We start from the raw sequence: 18,126 nt of genomic DNA, 5'->3' as shown, positions 1-18,126 counted from the left end.
CCCGAGAAAGTGGAAAACAGATCCCCCCCTGACATGAGTATCATTTATATATAAACTTGTTATAAGTACACCTCTGCGTAACACCATATCCATATTTAAGTATAAGAGAACAAAAAAGGAAATATGGAGCAAATTACAACAAATAATTGTTTTTTTTTAGAAATTAAAAATACCTGTAAAAATAAATCCTTAAATGATGAACATTTTTTGACTAAGTCAGGCCATATAAAACTGAAAAATACAATGACATAAAATCACTAAATAATAATGCATTCAAACTGCACAGCAAACTAACTTTGCTGCTGTGAAATGTAAATTTCTCCACTACGAGACTAATGAAGGCCAATGCAATCCAACCAATCCAAACTGATCACCAACATTAACTCAGAGCACATTATTAAACAAAAACTTAATTAACTCATTCACTACCATTTCCGGATTTATACGGGAATTGAAAATATGACGTGGGGCACCATTCCCAAATTCGTTCAGGTTGTTGTTTTTCTTGTGGGGGGTGTTGATAAAGGGCTAGTCAGATCTCTGTCAATGTTTTTCCCTTGCACGTGAGGGCAGCATTTGCCTTTTGTACAGCCATCCCCACTTGCACATCGTATTACTCATATTACATATGCAATCAGGTCCAATTGTAGACCACAATCAGTCAGGACAATAGAAGTAATCTGTGTAGGGAATAGTCCTCTGCTCCCCGCAACCTTAGAGCATGGACCTAATAAAGCAGAGGTTTGGCACTGCCACCTCTGGACATTAGGGATATATATATATATATATATATATATATATATATATATATATATATATATATATATATATATATATAGGGCCAGAGCTACCAGCAAATTTTAGTTCGCTGATGAAGCTCCTCGGATGTTAAGGGAAACGTATGACTTTTTTGACGACTGAGAGCTTATACAGACCGCATATTACTCCAGACCCTTATAATTTAGGAATAAACTCTTTTTTCTAATTAAAGAAGAGAGAGGTGTCTTACGCTGAATTAATTTTTTATTTAGTCTCAAAACTCAATATTCTGTTGGTCCTGGAATTTGAGTAAAAATGACAAAAACCCTGGCACTGTAGTGAATGCATTTTTGCACATCGTCTGGCAGTGAATGGGTTAAAAACAGAATTTGAACTGACTTTTCCATCAAAAATGATCTCTGGATTAATGACTTCAAGACAGATTCACAAAGGGCTGAAAAAAAAACCATGTGGACTGTCAGCGTGATTGGTGTGTTATTTCTTCAAGTGCCGCCTTAATTTATTTGGCTTCATGTTCTCCGCTGCCAACATTTTTAGACAGTCATCACACCCCTTGTGCCTCACTACTTGAGAAGCGCTAAAATGAGTAAACCCCCCCACAAAAGTTGAGCTCCCTAATGAGAAAAAAAATGGCACTCCAGTGAGCTATAAAATACATGAACCAAAAGGAATGGATACACATTTTACAAAATTGTAATTGTTTGGGTATTATACATAATTCAAATGATTTTCTCACCGGAATAATCCTTGTGGCACTCATCCAAGTTACACTTTTGTGTGCTCCTTGGTTGAACCTCGTTGTCACACTGAGATTCAACCAGGTCCTCTTCTGTGTCAGCTTTTGTGTTCACACACTTGATGAGTCGCCGCTGCACTCCGCTGCCACAAGATGCTGAGCACTAAAGGGAAAATGTGTCACGCATCACTTCAACATAATTCACTTCAAATGTTGCAGAGAGAGATAATTAATAGGTTTGGCATGATTTGAGACAGTTAGGAGTTATGGTTTGGTTTAAAGGACAACCGACGTCTCCGGACAAGTTGTGTCCATAATTTGTAAAATGGCTTCAAATGACTTCTACTGAGCGTATTTTAAAAAGATTCCACCGCATATAGCTATATTTTACGTTTTAAGACTCGCTCTGAATATTCAGGAAGTCTTGTTTTTGAGTTGGTGACGAGTCCGTGCGTGATGTCACTAAAGGACCGCCCTTTACCGTAAAAAAGACGCATTGTAGCGGTCCTTCCATCACGTCAATGTATTTTGCTGTACTTGTTTGGTCTTGGGACCTCGTGTTGCACACAAAAGCCGCCAGAAGAGGGCGTCAGAGCTCCATGGAAGGAATTTATCAGCCTGTGGAAACGGGCTGATTCATTCCTCACGGGAGCTGGTCGCCATTTTTGGGCGTGACATTCCCCCCGCCCGTTTGCCTCAAAATGACACGGAATAAATTCTTTAATCGATTGAAAACATGTATGTTTTCCTCTTCAGAACTATTTGAATCGTATACATAACTGGATGTGTAACAAGAAAGCATATTCTCCGAATCTGAAGCCATTGTTTGGATTCACAAGCAATGCAAGACGTCTTGGCGTGACGTCACGAACTGGGGGCGGGACTTTCTGAAAATACCCAATTCGCAGCTCAATTTTTTGCAGATTTTGATCACTTTAAGTCATTTTTATTGGTGTTTTGCATTTGAATAAAAATATCATACTGCGTGTTTTGGGTATTTTAGATGCTATAAAACGTTTTTCTGATGTCAGTTAAGAAACAAAAAAGTGACGTCGGTTGTCCTTTAAGTGCATCAGTAAAGCTTCATCATTCATGCTTGTATGATTTTGTGACGAACACCCGCACACGCACACACACACACACACACACACGCACACATGCACACGCACACACACACGCACGCACACGCACACACACACACACACACACACATGCACACGCACACACACACGCACGCACACGCACACACACACACACACATGCACACGCACACACACATACGCGCGCACACACACACACACACACACACACACACACACACACACACACACACACACACACACACACACACACACACACACTCAAAATCACTGCTCCTTCTGTCACCTCCCCACATGACTTCTGATGGCAGGTCTCATACCAAGGCCTTTTCACTGTCAAATCAGCAGAGCCAGAACAACCACTGAGAATTATATGGTGTCAGGATGAGCACAATGTGACTATATTTCAGATGATGTGTGTAATCGCAAAACAGAATGTGCACACGCAGAAATAGCAGTGGCCTTTGAAACCTTTTGACCACCTTAAGTGTTATTCTACTTTGAGGGATGACCAAGATAGAAGAATGGATGAGAAAGGCCAAAACAAAGACCCTAAATCCTTCTTACTGCGAAGCAGTATTATAAATTAGAAGACTGTGGACAAATACTGTATATCTGACACCCTACAAATTCTATTTGTATTGCAGAAGCATACTCTCATGCATAAAATTGTAGATGTTGTTCAGCAGACACAGAGCCAAGCTCCTCCCATGGCTAACTCAATCCCCAGACTTTAACCCCACTGAAAAGATGTGGGTGGAGTGAAGAGGAGAGGAGCCAGATCAGTATTACTCTATTCACCCACCTCATGATTTGATGTACAATAATAATTTCTTTATGTGGAATCCCACCCTCACTGAATAAATATACTCAAAAATCTGAGTTATATATCATGAAGAAAATAAAGAATAAATAAGAGGCTGAAGAACGAATCTTGATCAGGAGTTGCAATAATTATGGGGTGAAATGTCGCTCTGTGACAAAATTGGGAAAAAAATGTTGTTTTTTTTGTTCTAAGGTGCACTGTTCAACGTGATTACATAAAAACAGAGTTTATTATAAATCCCGCATTTTGAGATTCCAACTTTTTTTGTCCATAATCAAATACTCATAAATTAAAAAAAAATAATGTTTTAAAAAATAACAGTGTTAAGTAATTGACCACTGATTAAAATTAAAAAAAAGAAAAATTAATGTGGCATTTTTTTTGTGCATCATCATTCACTGCCATTTACTAATTTCACTGCAATTGAAAATATGACATAGAGCATCATTCCCGAATTTGTTGGGGTTTTGTTTTCTCTTATTTGGGTGCCAATAAAGTGCTGCTCAAACCTCTGGCTGTCACGGTTTGCAAGGTGGTGATGGCGGTTGTCGATCCCAAAAAAGCAGGCAGGAAGGAGCAGCAGGTTGTGTTTGACAAATTGTATTAAAATAAAGTCAGCAGGAACAAAATCTAAAGCATCAAAATCGTCTGACCAGAAAAATACAAAGTATCAAAGAAAAGAGTAAAAAATCTGCCAAGATGAAACAAACCTGACAGGGTTCAGCAAACACATACACATTACAATGACCCAACACCGAATGGTTGTGCCGGGAGTCCTTTTAACTGCCCCTGATTGGAACGACCAACACCTGTGTTCTACCAGAAACAAATTCCTTGTGTGTTCTACATACTTGGCAATAAAGATGATTCTGATTCTGATTCTGATTCTGTTCGGCTGCAGGCAGAGCCGACAGCGCTATCCGTTGGGCGCCAAACAGAACGTGGCAGTCTGCCACTGATCGGGACGACCTGCACCTGCGCAGGTGCAGGAGGGGCCGACAGCGCCACCCATTGGTCGCCAACCAGATCGTGACACTGGGCAGTATTTGCCCTCTTCTGGCGACTTTTGGGTGCAACACGGTTCTCAGACCAAACATGTACAGCAAAACACATTGACATAATGGAAGGACTGATACAATGTGGCTTTTTTCGGTCAGGGGGGCGGTCCTTTCGTGACGTCACGTACGGACTCGTCACCAACTCAAAAACAAGACTTCCTGAATATAAAGCGCGAGTCTTAAAATGTAAAATATAGCTATATGCGGTGGAATCTTATTAAAATACGCTCAGTAGAAGTCATTTGAAGCCATTTTACAAATTATGGACACAACTTGTCCGGAGACGTCGGTTGTCCTTTAAAGTATGCATGTGCGGTGTGGGTGTTGTTGTTTCCCAAACAAGTGAACCAAACACATTTCAGGGGCTGTATGGATATATTTAATTTCCAAGACCATGAGTGCAGAATCTCATTTTTTCACAACCTTTCAAAGGGGTGAAAAGTATTTGGTGTAAATGCCCAATGAAAGGGATCTGATTGAAATTAGTTCCTGTTTTGAGTGGTAAAAGTTACACATAACAAGTGCAGGACAGTTTCTTACTTTAATTTCATGTCTTTTAGTATACATTACATATTCATTGTTAAGGTAACATTTTGGTTATGTGTGATTTGATGTATCTATCACTGCCACCAACCCATGCCGTATTTATACGCCTTTTGTGGGTTATTTTTTATTTTTATCATAGTGTGTATGTAACTAATTTGACCCAGCCTCTGACGAAGGATCAGGGTTGTCTGCATTGTATACCATTTAAAACCTGTTGAGCAGGGCAGTGGGTGGAAGCGATCAGCCAAGGTCATGCTGCAGAGAAATAGAAGTAGAGGGGGTGGGATTCATAGAAAGAGTTGTGGTGTAGCATGGGGTTAGTAGAAAGCGTGTTTGAACCAGTAACAACGGAGAAATCAAGACCCTGAACGATTCTTTTTGGTTCTCTTCCTCCGAAGATGACCAGGGAGATGGAATTGTGTAAAAGGAAGTAGCCATCAAAAGAGGCTCAGGGTGCATGAACATTGTGTGCCTCATGGCACCCACGTGGCAAATATGTTTAACTTTTTCGAATGCTATGAAAGAATGAAAAAATGATGGAAACATTTTTTTTCCTTTCAGGTGAAAGAAAAAGAGCGTTTCGTTTGATGGGCTGCATATTTGTATCAGAAAATAACACAATAATCAGTGGACCTTGCGAAATAAGTCAAAATTCAATAAAATGGCTGGGATGAAAGAATTTGCTTCAGTGATAATGTCTGTGATGAAATGAATTAAGGGAGCTAGCAAGATATATCAACGTTGTTTTTGGAATCAGCAAAGCTGAGTTGCTTTCAATATTAAATTCAGTGAAATGGCATTTTAATTCATGGTAACTCCAAATATATATTTTTAATCGTTTGGCCCTATGTGCCATGTATGTATTGGTCAAAAACCTTATCGTTATTGCATGCACTGTATATAGAGTTGGTCACAAGCCGTTCTGATATATTGTGTGTGTGTTTCAAGAGTAAATACCTGTCCCCAGGATCCAATTAGCCACTGAGCACAAGGCTGAGTATTGCAGGGCTGAATGTCGTTGGGTTTAAGGCCAGTGTCACATAGATCTTCCTCCGGGCAGGTGACAAGTCGTTGTTGTCCTCCACCTCCACAAACCTCTGAACACTGAATTCAACCCAACACACATATAATTACTGCTTCAAAATATGATGGACATAGTACAAGGTGGCAGGCAAAACAAGGGCAATCGCTTATATTGTGTATCGTGAAAAGAACAGAAATACCCTGAAAGAGTTTCTGTTTCATTACATTTGTGAAAAGCAAACTGTGACCTTTGACAGAGCCATTTTCAAAATAAAATGTCGGAAGGAAAAAAAAAAACATGTTCGCTCATTTTCCTCTGAAGCAATAAATAGGATCACTAAATGTCAAGCAGACTTAAAAGTGATGTGATGGCATGTTGTCAAAAGCATTTCATTTCATAAACCTTCCCATAAGGTAGCCACAGTAGGTGACGAAAAATGATCTCAATTTAAGTGTCATGTTAGGCACCTGTCCCCAGGAAGAAGTGTTCCAGTCAAGGCATGGCTGAAGGTTGCAGGTCATTTGGCTTTGTGGCCTGGAGGACATTGCTCGACAGTGGAAAGGTCGGAGTGGTCTCTGATCCCGCATGTCGAAACACTGCACTTCTCGAGATTTTATCCCACCTCCACAATTTTTGGAGCACTGCAAAAAGAAAGCAGACATGTGTTTACAGGTGTCTAAAATGATCCCTTTTATATTTCAGATCTTCAGTAGGCTCATTTTTATTTGGTTGCCTGGTGCTAAATACTAATTAAAATACAGTTGGTCGTGTGCCAATCATTGATTAAATACAATAAATATATAAATACAGTAAAGTCTCGTTATATCGATATCGGATATATCGATAGTCCCGGTTATATCGACACTATTTCTATGCACGCACGGAGAAAATTACATGCAAACAGGGTCGGATATATCGATAGTCCCGGTTATATCGATATTTTTTCGGACTCCCTTGAATATCGATATAACGAGACTTTACTGTAGATATATGGAGCATGTTTGACTTTCGGAAAGCAATCGTAAATTCTCCATGACTCAGTGCACAATGGGAACTTTTAGCGGTGATTCACTATTGAATGAGAGTAGTGTTCGATTATTTTACAAAACAAGCATGTTCGCACAAGCCTTCAAGACGAACTATGGCACAGTCCACCTCAAGCCTATCTATTTTCACTGGCTCTCACATTCAGTATTGAGTTAAAAAAAAGCTTTTATTTTTATATCGATGAGTGTGAGCGCTACCAATGTACAAAATTAGTTTTATGTCAAGTGTTACATCTAAAGTTTTTCAAACTTTAGTTTTGTTCAAACAGTTGTTCAAACAGAAAGCCTTTTGTAAAGTGACAATACACATTTCTGGTACAGTGAAAAGGGACACAGATTTAATTTGATAATTAATATCAAGTTGAGGGGGAAAAAAGGATCATTTAAATTTAAATTCATATTGTAATTCTGTTTCCGACATGAAAACAAAGGTTTCAGGTGAATTGAACCAAAAATGGGAATAAATAAACAAGCACAAGAGTCTAATTTAATGGAGGCTCGATTGTAGTTTGTGCAATTAGAGCTTCCATGGAGTGACATCATCAGGCGCTTGACATCTTTGGCTCAGAGGCAGACGTATTGCATTTTCACCGCAAACAACCATCCGGAATGACCACCACTTTACACAATGTGAATGATGGCACATGATCCAATAGAATCAGACCTAAAAAGCACTGTGTTTTGCATTGTGTTTTATGAAATCCTGACCGTGAATGGTCTGACATAATAGTGACTTCGCAGCCATGAAAATTGGTGATGATCATGTACAATCAAATGAAACGCTTGGAAGAGGGATACAATGGGCAATTCAATCAACCTTCCTGCATTATTTTAAGTTAAGAAATTCTGATTGTATCGATTGATTTAGTATAATAACTTGCCTTGTAGGTGATGTATTAGCTTAATGAAGTGATTAAATTTGAGTCGCAGTCCCAAAATTGCAATGTGTTAGGGGACTCGGTAATTTGAAGATCACCCAAAAAATGTTTCTTCACTGCTGCCGACATGTAATCTATTGTTTAACCAGCAAAGCTACAGAGGAATAGAGAAAGGAGAGTAGAGGTGAGCTTGGTTAAATGTGTTGAAAGTAAACATAACACAAATTAATATTATGTGGAATGTCCATCCATCCATTTTCCATACCGCTTATTCCTCATAAGGGTTGTTGGGGCCTGGAGCCTATCCCAGCCGTCTTCGAGCACTAGGCGGGGGACACCCTGAATTGGTTGGCAGCCAATCGCAGGACACACAAAGAAATACGACAGTCACTTTCACACTCACAACTGGGGACAATTTGGAGTGTTCAATCTGCCTGCCATGCATGTTTTTGGAATATGGGCGGAAACGGGAGGAAACCGCAGCGGGACGCGAACCGGCGACCTCTGCACTGTGAAGCCGACGTGCTAACCACTCGACTAGCGGGCCGCCCTGTGTGGAATGTCAACAATGCAAATTCAAAACTCCCAAGTTGGATGAAAAAAAAAAATCAAACCAGGCTTATCTCACCTTTGTCCATTCCCCAACTTTCCACATAGAGCAGGGGCGCAGATAACAACGCTGGGCAGGTGTGGGTCTTTCGACTGCGTCACAATCAGTCTCGGAGCCAGTACTGCACGTCAAAGTCCGCCAGATGGCTCCTAGACCACAGCTGGTGGAGCACTGGCCAGAAACACAGCAACATTTTCCAACACACCAAAGATTGTTCAATGATGAGCAAATGACCTTGGCATACATGACAAACCTAGTTTTATTTCTGAGATCATGCTGAGACTGTAAATCTCTTGAGTGTTTGTAACTGTGTTATATGGATGATTATGTAAAATACATGGATATTTCCAACACTTCGAGGCAAATTCGGGTTATTAATCATATTAAATGGTTATATAAGGTAAATCTCAAAACGAAATAGAAAACTAAAACCAGCAACAGTGAAGCACAGACAAGGATGTCGCTCTGCTTCCATGCAAGAACAAAATGGAATGCATTCATCAAGACTTACAGAGCTCCAGTTGCCAGCAACCCAAACGGCTTCAACCTGTGTAGCGGCTGGTGTTTGTTCTAATATTGTCTGAGGGGCTGACCAAAGATAAAAATGCTGGCTTGGTGAGATATCCGTGGTCATCTTTTGTGTGGTCATGGCTTCGGTGGATGCGGTGTTCAACAGTGAGGGATTGATTAAAGAGTCCGGGTCACTCGTAAAACTTGATTTTACAATAGGGGTAATTAGGATTTGATCGTAGTCATGGTCATCAAACGGAAATGATGATGTGTAAGAGGAATCTGCTGCAGTCCATTCAGTCGAAGTTTTCGTGAGACTTTGTTGTGTTGTTGTTGGCTGGAAATCATCTGGGGGAGGTTGACTGTATCCTTCCAGGTCCGTTGGCGGCTGCGACTGTGTTCCAGCAGACGGTATGGTCTCATCAGGGTGATGACCTAACATGACGAGATCTGAAGTAAGGAGAAGAGTGAAACTCTCAGGGGCAGAAAGTGAGGGCATATTGATGCCTCTCTCAGATTTATCTTGAATGGCAACCAATTCTGTGGTGAGATAAGTAAGAGGCACATTTTCCAGACTAAGATCAGGTGAAAATGTCGTTGATTCATTGGTGCTTGAAGCTCCAATGGTTCCGGGCACTGAATCCCTCATATTCTTTGACGTAGCGAATTGCGACATCGTGGAAGTTTGGTGCAATTTTAAGCCACCTTCTTCTCTAGGTTTCACTGTCGGAGTAACAATGTGATTGTTCTCAGCTTGAATTCCGGGCTTTGCACCAGCATGTGATGGAGTGAATTCCCCAGTGTGATTGTCCTTCCATGTGGAATTGTGGTTATTTTCAGCCTCATTTCCACCTTGCCCCACATTTTTACTCTTTGTAGGCTCTCCGGTAGTGTCATTCAAAGGAGAGCTCGCATTATTGTTTTCATACCAATAATACCCATCTTTGTGCGAGGAATTTTCCGGAGGTGACCGAGTGGTTGGAACAGGCAGAAGATAATCCTCAGTAAGGTAGTCATCAAAATTTCCAGAAGGTTCTCCTTTTACATGGTTTACAATGTCCTTCAGAGTGTCTTCAGTAATGCTCTCTGGTTCAACAGGTTTCAAAGAAAGAGCCGTGAGCCTCACACTGCCAGTTGGCTCTTCTGTCTGCAAATATTTTTCCTGAGTGTTACCGGAATCTAATTCACCATTTTGTTCTGATAAATCTTCGTGAAAGTTGATGAAGTTGTAGTCATAGTAGAAGTCATCCACTTTCGGAGTATTGTCTTCACCTTCAATCTTATTGTGATAATGGAAGTCTTCAAATATGTTATTTGCATCATTTGGATCACCGTTTTTTAATATGATTTTAGTGGGACTGTACTTCGGAGGTAGTTTGGCCAATGGTATGTAGTTAATTACATTTAACACTTCTTCGCTTGTCCATCCACTTCCGGACCAGTCAATATCACCAAAATTGTCCACAACTTGAGGACAGTCCTGGATTGAACAGGTACTCAGAGAAACTGGCTTCTTTTGCAGGTCGCAGTCCACGCCGGTGTTTCTGGAACAGGTCACGTTACGCCGACGTACTCCCTTTCCGCACGTTAGTGAACACTGCAGGAACAAAACAATGACAGAATACATGAATTCTACCTCAGACCGTCAGCGCTACGTTGACAAAGTGAAAACAAATGACGGCTTGTTGCATTACTTTCCTCCTCCATAACTGGAAACCACATTGTAAATTTACATAGCTAATCTCCACTCAACCACTTGGTTTGATTAATGTGTTGTCCTATTTATGGAGAGTAAAATATCATAACACACACAGACTGTTTAAACAAAAATTGTACTGTGTGTGCACATGTTCATGTTTGGTAGGCATTGATGTCGACACATGCCTGTGAAATTCCCAAGGGTACAAATACACCTGGCTCTTTTTTCACATAAATTGGAAAAAGTGAATGCTACCATTGATGCTGAAAAAAACCTGGCTGAAGACATACTACCCTATGATTCCAGTCTGCGCAAAATGGAAATGTGTGGATTTTCATAAAGGGAACTGTTGATGATATGTCTGTCATTAGGTGAATAGTCTTAGTCTAGACTAGGCTCACCTTTGTCCAACTGCCAGTTGTCCAATCTGCCGGGCATGGGATATCTGTGTTACAGGACAAAACTGACTCAGGTTTTGGGATGGCTTCACATTGACTGGGCTGTAAGGCTTTCTGATCATCCGCGTTGATGGCTTGGATGCACATCACTGTCCTTTTCGCCACGCCAGAGCTCCCGCAGCTTGCTGAGCATTTCTGCCAGTCACCTACCCACCATCTGTGGTCAGAGACACATATTTTTTTTAATTGTGGTCTGAAATGGGGCGGAAATTGCACAACGGTCCCAAACAAAATGACTCATACATTTGACCTTTGAGAGTAAACGCTGTATATCGGATGACTTGGATTGTACGGCACGCATGAACCAAAATGGCTCTTTTGAGTTGTTGGCCAATTGTGCATTCAGCGGTGCTTCCGAAATATCGGGCTTCATAGACACTTTAACCTTTCACATTACTACATTGTGTTTTCTAAGAAACTACTAATGCACAGTTGTGAACAATCATGATTAGGATGGGTAGGACAACAACTCTGTATGGTTATTTATTTATTTATTACTTTAAATTCATCAAATAACTGTTATTTGATGTTATTTAATAACATATGCAGGTCCTAAGTGTGTAAATGACCAGGTCTCACAATTTAGCATAGTCTGTATGATTTAAAGGGTGACAGGAACATTAAAAGTGTATGTGTGCATGTGTGTGTATTCCAAGAATCAGGGCAACGTAATTGTTCTGCGATGCTGTTTCTGTTCAAAAGTTACTCTTTCTTTTTTTGTCGGGCAGTTTTAAACCACATGAAAAATAATGTTTGTTGTCCATTGGGTTCGTACATCGCTAATGGAACATGAATCATATTTTAAAAAGCAATGAACAGTAGTACTGTAGTTTTTTTTCTTTACAAATGATTAGAAAAACAAACAGTTGACTTTTATCAATTGTTTAACAGTTGATGATCAATCTTACTGTCAATATGACGTTGTGCTGTGTTGGAAAGAGTGGTTCATTTTCAAGATCATAAACCCAATTTAAGTACTAACTAATTTTGAAGGGAGGACAGCTTCAAAATTTGGGTTGAACTATGAACACTTGCACACATGGGTCTTGGTGCAAATGGTGTCTAAAACTCACTTGGCTGGACAAGGCTCCTGGTTGCAGGTGGTTTGGTTGTCATCAGGACGGGTGAAAGGATCACAAAATGACTCATCCACTATCCCATTAGTTCTTTCCACGCAGTGAAAAATCTGCCTCTGAACACCTGGAATGATCATGAAAAAGCATTCTTGCCATTTACTTTCAACATATCAGTGATATAATTTGCTGTTGATCGTAGTTAACTCATTCACTGCCATTCCCGCACATAAACATCTGGAAATGTGTTTCCCTTCCACGAGGGGGCAGCATTTGCCTTATGTACAACTACCCCCATTTTGAGCTCAGATAACTCCAGACCCATATAATGCCGGTCTTAACAAAATTAACTCATTTTTTTCTGATAATAGAAACACCTGAGGTTGCACAAGGTTGCACACTCTCTTCACTAAGTCATTCACTGCCGTGCCCGAATTTATTCAGGAATTGAAAATATGACATGGAGCGCCATTCCCGAATTTGTTTGGGTCTTTGTTTTTCTAGCGGGCGGTGCCGATAAAGTGCTGGTCAGACCTCTGGTGATGTTTTTTCCCTTCCATGAGGGGAAGCATTCGCCTTTTGTACTGCGGCCCCTAATTACACCTCATGTTACTTCAGAACCAAATAAGCTAGAAATGAACTGTTTTTTTCTGATGAAAGAAGAGAGTCGAAGGATTCTTATGCTGGATTGAATGTTTATGTATTCCGAAAACTCAATCTTCTGTGGATCCTGGAATTCGAGTGAAACTGACAAAAATCCTGGCACTGAAGTGGACACACTTTTGTAAATGTAAATAAACACCCGGGAAATGTTTTGAATTGAAAAAAAAAATCTCAAGCGAATCATTTCCCCCTACCTGTTCCACAGGTGGCGCTACATTCAGTCCATGATCCACGCTTCCAGAAGAAAACTGAAGAAGAACCGTTATAATCTTCAGAAACATTTTGACTGATTGTGTATTCATAGAGAACTCCTGGATTGATCTCTTGAAAGAGGAGCTACAAGAATAATCAAACAAACACATCTATGTGTAAGATAAACACCGAAGCGGTAAAGGGAGAGCAGCATCAGTGTATGTCCGGCCAAATGCAATTAAAAAATGAATACATTAAAAAAACTGATTAAGGTACAAAACAACTAAAACACCAGACTTTATTACTTTTGCTGTTGTACTGATTGGAGCCATGCCATTTCTCTTGCCATTGTTTACTCAGTGGTCAGAATTAATTTGAGTGCGAAATATAATCCAAAAAAATAGTTGTGCTCTTAAAACAGTTCAAATTTGAAAAGGGTTAAATTTACCTAAAAAAATAAGACAATATTACAGTTTTGATGCAACCATCTGTTGACAGCTACAACTAAAAAATAAACAGAAAAAACACAACATTGAATTTTCTGATCATTCCCACCTGAATCCACAGCGGTTCCATTGTGGGCCCAGGTGAGGTTAGGTTCTCTCGATGTCCTGTTCGTTCATACGTAAATACAGCACCAGCTGCCTTGTACTCGCCATTCCATTGAATAGTCCAGCCGCCATTCAGAAAATACTTGTTGGGGCTGTCACCTCTGAGCGCCAGGAAATTTCCAGCTTCAGCCATCTCCTCAATCCTGATGTCCCATGATCCTTCCGGGATCAGTCCAATGTCCACATAACCTTGATGACAACACAACTCATTTAAGTGTCAATGCTTGTGGAGTCACAATTAATGTGTACATTGTGAAGCAGAATCCAAAAGGTGTAAGAATAAGTCTATATTATTGTTTCATAAACACTAATCAAACCTGAAATTTGTTTGACAAAGTATGTTATTTCTATGTCGTTAAGAAGGCTTCCATCCATCCAGTTTCTGAACCGTGTTATCCTCACAAAGATTGCGGGTGGTGCAGAGTCAACACTTCTCCTCCACATTGAGAAGAGCCAGACGAGGTGGCTCGGGCATCTGATGAGGATCGTAAGGTCTTCCAGGCATATGCCCCACTGGCAGAAGACCCCGGGGACCACCCAGGACACGGTGGAGAGACTAGGTCTCCCAGCTGGCCTGAGAACGCCTTGGGATCTGCCAGGACAAGCTGGAAGAAGTTGCTGGGGAAAGGGACGGCATCCCTACTGAAGCTGCTGCCCCCACGACCCAACCCTGGATAAACGGCCGAAGATGGACGGATGGATGGAAAAAACAAATGTTCAATTTTATTTAGTTACTACACAATGAATCCTGTGCTATTTTGATATGCTAGGGTATTACAGAGAAGACAAAGAGAACAGACTTAGCACAATATTTCTTTCTAGTTTTTACTTTATTTATTTGCTTTGAAGATTTCCAACCATTATCCACTAAATTGAGACTTGGTGTATCTTAAAAATGAGAATATGCCTGTTTGCTGCCTCTTTTTAATGTCTTTCAGAGTTTTACTCCTGTTCTCACACTCCATATCACAACCATCGGTCATGTTCAATGTAAATATTGCAATGCACCATGGGTAAGTGAATATTCAATTATCTCTTTCGGCACTTTCTGGAAAAGCCCGAGATATCCTCTAGGACAATTTCGGAATGCACCGAAACACATGCAAGGAGATTATGGCTAGATGGCAGACAATGAAAGTTAAAACCGCTGATGGAAACCGAACAGTTTTCAATGGCTGTTAAACTACATTTGTTTCTTTAGCTATTTTAACCTAAGTATGTAATATGTGGCGCAGATCATAGACTTGTGCCGGTGCTGACGAAGTGGCGTTACAAAGTTGCGTTAGTCACTGTCAAAATGTGTCAATGGTGCAAGGGTAAGGCCCATGCAGATGCATCCCTGGGAAGGTGGGCGAAAACTGGACTACCCGGAGCAAACACACGAAGGCCCGGGGAGAACATGCAAACTCCACACAGTGACGCCGGAACTGGATTTGAACTCACGGCCTCCGCACTGTGAAGCCTGTTAATTAACAAGGCGTCTTATCATAAACACATGTACAGTTCTGAAACGGTTTATTTCTCTTATTTTTTAAAAGTAACAAACATTTATGGGATGAGCAGCTTGTGTCTTTTGAAGAAAAATCATGCAATGTTTCCTGGTTGTTACGGCTGTTGCTGAAGGCAGCATGAAGTGATGTCATTATGAAAGACAATTCCATACGTCCACAGTACATCAAAATGTCCACAGGACATTAAAAATGTTGTTTCTTCCTTGACACTGATAAAATTTCAATCACTCAATTAGTCAAAGGACATCAAACAAGAAGAAGAGTGGGGGAGTCAAATGGTTTTTGTCCGAGAGAGTGAGGATTTTAGTCATACTATAAGAGTGCAGTTTCTACACATGTATGCCTATCATTTTAAAAGCTGATATAAAAAAAAAACAATACAAAAACCTGGACTCTTGTACTGTAAATATCACAGCCACCTTATGTTGATGTAATACAGCTACATATATCAATATGATTTTTCTTTGATACTTGCACTATGTACAGTTTTTTTATGAAACATTTTTGCACATTTACAGTATACATACACCTCAGCCTTCTGACATTTTTATGAGAATTAGAATATCTTGTCTTTTTATCACTTCACCCCCCCCCCACCCTCATGCCCTTTCAAATTGCTGTTGTGGACTGCAAATCAGAATCAGAATAAGAATCATCAGAATCATCTTTATTGCCAAGTATGTAGACCACACAAGGAATTTGTCTCCGCTAGAACACGCTGCACTAGTATCATCCTAAGAAAAAAATAAAAATAAAAAATAGGCACTATACAGTTCTATTTGGGTTAGTTTCGAGAGTTCATGGCTTGGGGGAAGAAGCTGTTTAAATGTCTGCTGGATTCGGTGCGCATGGATCGGTAACGCCTGCCTGAGGGTAGCTGGAAAACGTGGTGGACAGGGTGCGGTGGGTCCAGCAGGATTTTCCGCGCAATTGTTTGGATTCTTGTAGTGTGCAAGTCCTCGAGAGTGGGTAGGGCGATGCCAATGATTTTTTTTCCGCCATACTAACTGTCTGTTGAAGTCGGATTTTGTCCATTTTTGTGGTGGCCCCAAACCAAACGGTGATGGAAGAACACAGGACTGATTCGATGACAGCTGTGTAAGAAATCGTCCCTCATTGTGGGACAATTAAAGGCTTTCTGATTCTTTATGATTCTCATAACTAAGGTTTCCAACAGTATCACATTTGTGGCAAGAATCATTCATTGCCAAGTCATAAGCAATCTACAATGTTGTCAATTCTGTGCTAGAATGGTTTCTCTGATAACAAGGTGACTTTAGAGTCCCAGTTAAATTGGGAAAAGTATAAGAAACATACCCAGTCCTTCACTCTCTTCAAATGTTTTTCTCACAGTTGCACAGGTAGAGCCGTTACCAAGACACACTCCGCATCGATCCTCTACTGCATTTGACTCAATCACGTAGTCGCAGCCGACATCCTGCGGCAGGCAGGCAATAACACAACAAAAACAATGGCATAGAATTGAATGAGATGAATAAAAAGAACTCAAAGTATCTTTTTGGCTAGATGCAACTCCGAATGGACGTAAAAATGCAATCTTTGGATATACAGTATGTTTAGAAGGGTAACCACAACAGAAGACTCTGCACTCTTTTTAAGACTGATAAGAGAAGATTGTAGTTCGATTGGTAGTTGAATCTGAAATGTATTTTAAGGTGAACATGGCGATATTTTTGATAGGACCTGTATAGAATGAGTATTTCTTGACACCAATATTGGCAATGAATTGGTATATATTTTGTTAGGTTCATTATCTTGCATAACTGCAAGCATTTTCATTGGTATTCTCAAGAGGAACAGGTTAGTCTTTCCACAGAGTACACACAGAGGACATTTTTGAATATATTACAGCGGTTACAACAATAGATTGCTTATCATGTTATCAGGTGACACGCTGCAAGGATGCTTTAAAGCAAATTCCATAATACTTTTTCCTAAAAGCATTTGAAAGAATGAAAGTTGTACAATTGCTGTTCTATTCCTTAACAAAACACATATCTGATTTCTGAGAGTTTGGAGGAGAGTGAAATGTAATATTTTATCAGCTTTGATTGAAATCAAGAGTTGAAATCTGGGTGCATATTGGATTATGGATTTTTTTGTTTATTTGGATCGACCTGCATGTGGTGTGCGAGGTGCATGCCCAAGGTCCACCTGAAGGAGGACAATCACCATAGATAACGGATGGATGGATGGATGGTGTTGCTCTCATAAAATGTCACAAAATGTCATGAAATCTGGGGTCTAATCCAAACAAAAAGAGTGTATCAGTAACCAACATTTTGGCCCAGATAGTCAAGTGGATCTTATCTTGAAAAATGGCCACAGCATTTTGAATAACAGACATGCAAAATGTCATTTGCATAACGATTGCCCGTAGAGAGAATGTTGCACATTCACCATTTCACCCAAACACAACAGCTTGATTGTAAAACTATAGAGTCCAATTTTAGAGTTAAATATGAATCAGCGTAAAAACTTGACCTTAATACAGCCAATGAAGAGGAAAATTTCCATCCTCAGAATTATTAGGTTATAGGGTACACATACACTTTTTAGTGCTTCTGCCAACTATTGATTTAATGACAAGTCTAAATTATGTACCTATTTTATAAATGTATTTATTTAAAATGTAGTTAAACCTCGATGTATGTCCTACATATATTGGGGCACCTTGCATCATTAACCCATAGATGCATATATATAGGGTGAGCCATATGTTTGGCTGCCCTGTACCTCAATTAAGTATCAAATTTCCCGATGGATGATAGACAGGTGTCTACC

The 18,126-nt window shown here is 40.1% G+C and overlaps 1 protein-coding gene across 1 annotated transcript in view; it reads right to left on the bottom strand.

Moving 5' to 3' along the window:
• adamts7 (ADAM metallopeptidase with thrombospondin type 1 motif 7) overlaps positions 1 to 18,126 on the bottom strand; it is an 82,599-nt gene that overhangs the window by 3,428 nt on the left and 61,045 nt on the right. The window contains exons 14-23 of the mRNA XM_088992077.1: positions 16,639 to 16,759; positions 13,755 to 13,999; positions 13,202 to 13,343; positions 12,345 to 12,471; positions 11,215 to 11,428; positions 9,116 to 10,711; positions 8,623 to 8,775; positions 6,538 to 6,711; positions 6,004 to 6,150; positions 1,517 to 1,679 (exon numbers count right to left, since the gene is read on the bottom strand). Of these exons, the coding sequence (XP_088848203.1) occupies positions 1,517 to 1,679; positions 6,004 to 6,150; positions 6,538 to 6,711; positions 8,623 to 8,775; positions 9,116 to 10,711; positions 11,215 to 11,428; positions 12,345 to 12,471; positions 13,202 to 13,343; positions 13,755 to 13,999; positions 16,639 to 16,759 (3,082 nt within the window). The remainder of the gene's footprint in view (positions 1 to 1,516; positions 1,680 to 6,003; positions 6,151 to 6,537; positions 6,712 to 8,622; positions 8,776 to 9,115; positions 10,712 to 11,214; positions 11,429 to 12,344; positions 12,472 to 13,201; positions 13,344 to 13,754; positions 14,000 to 16,638; positions 16,760 to 18,126) is intronic.

The sequence above is a fragment of the Hippocampus bargibanti genome, linkage group LG03, assembly GCF_051943395.1.
Source record: "Hippocampus bargibanti isolate YZ-2025 linkage group LG03, ASM5194339v1, whole genome shotgun sequence".
In the NCBI taxonomy this organism is placed as follows: Eukaryota; Metazoa; Chordata; class Actinopteri; order Syngnathiformes; family Syngnathidae; genus Hippocampus; species Hippocampus bargibanti.
This window is presented reverse-complemented; position numbering and strand designations above follow the sequence as displayed.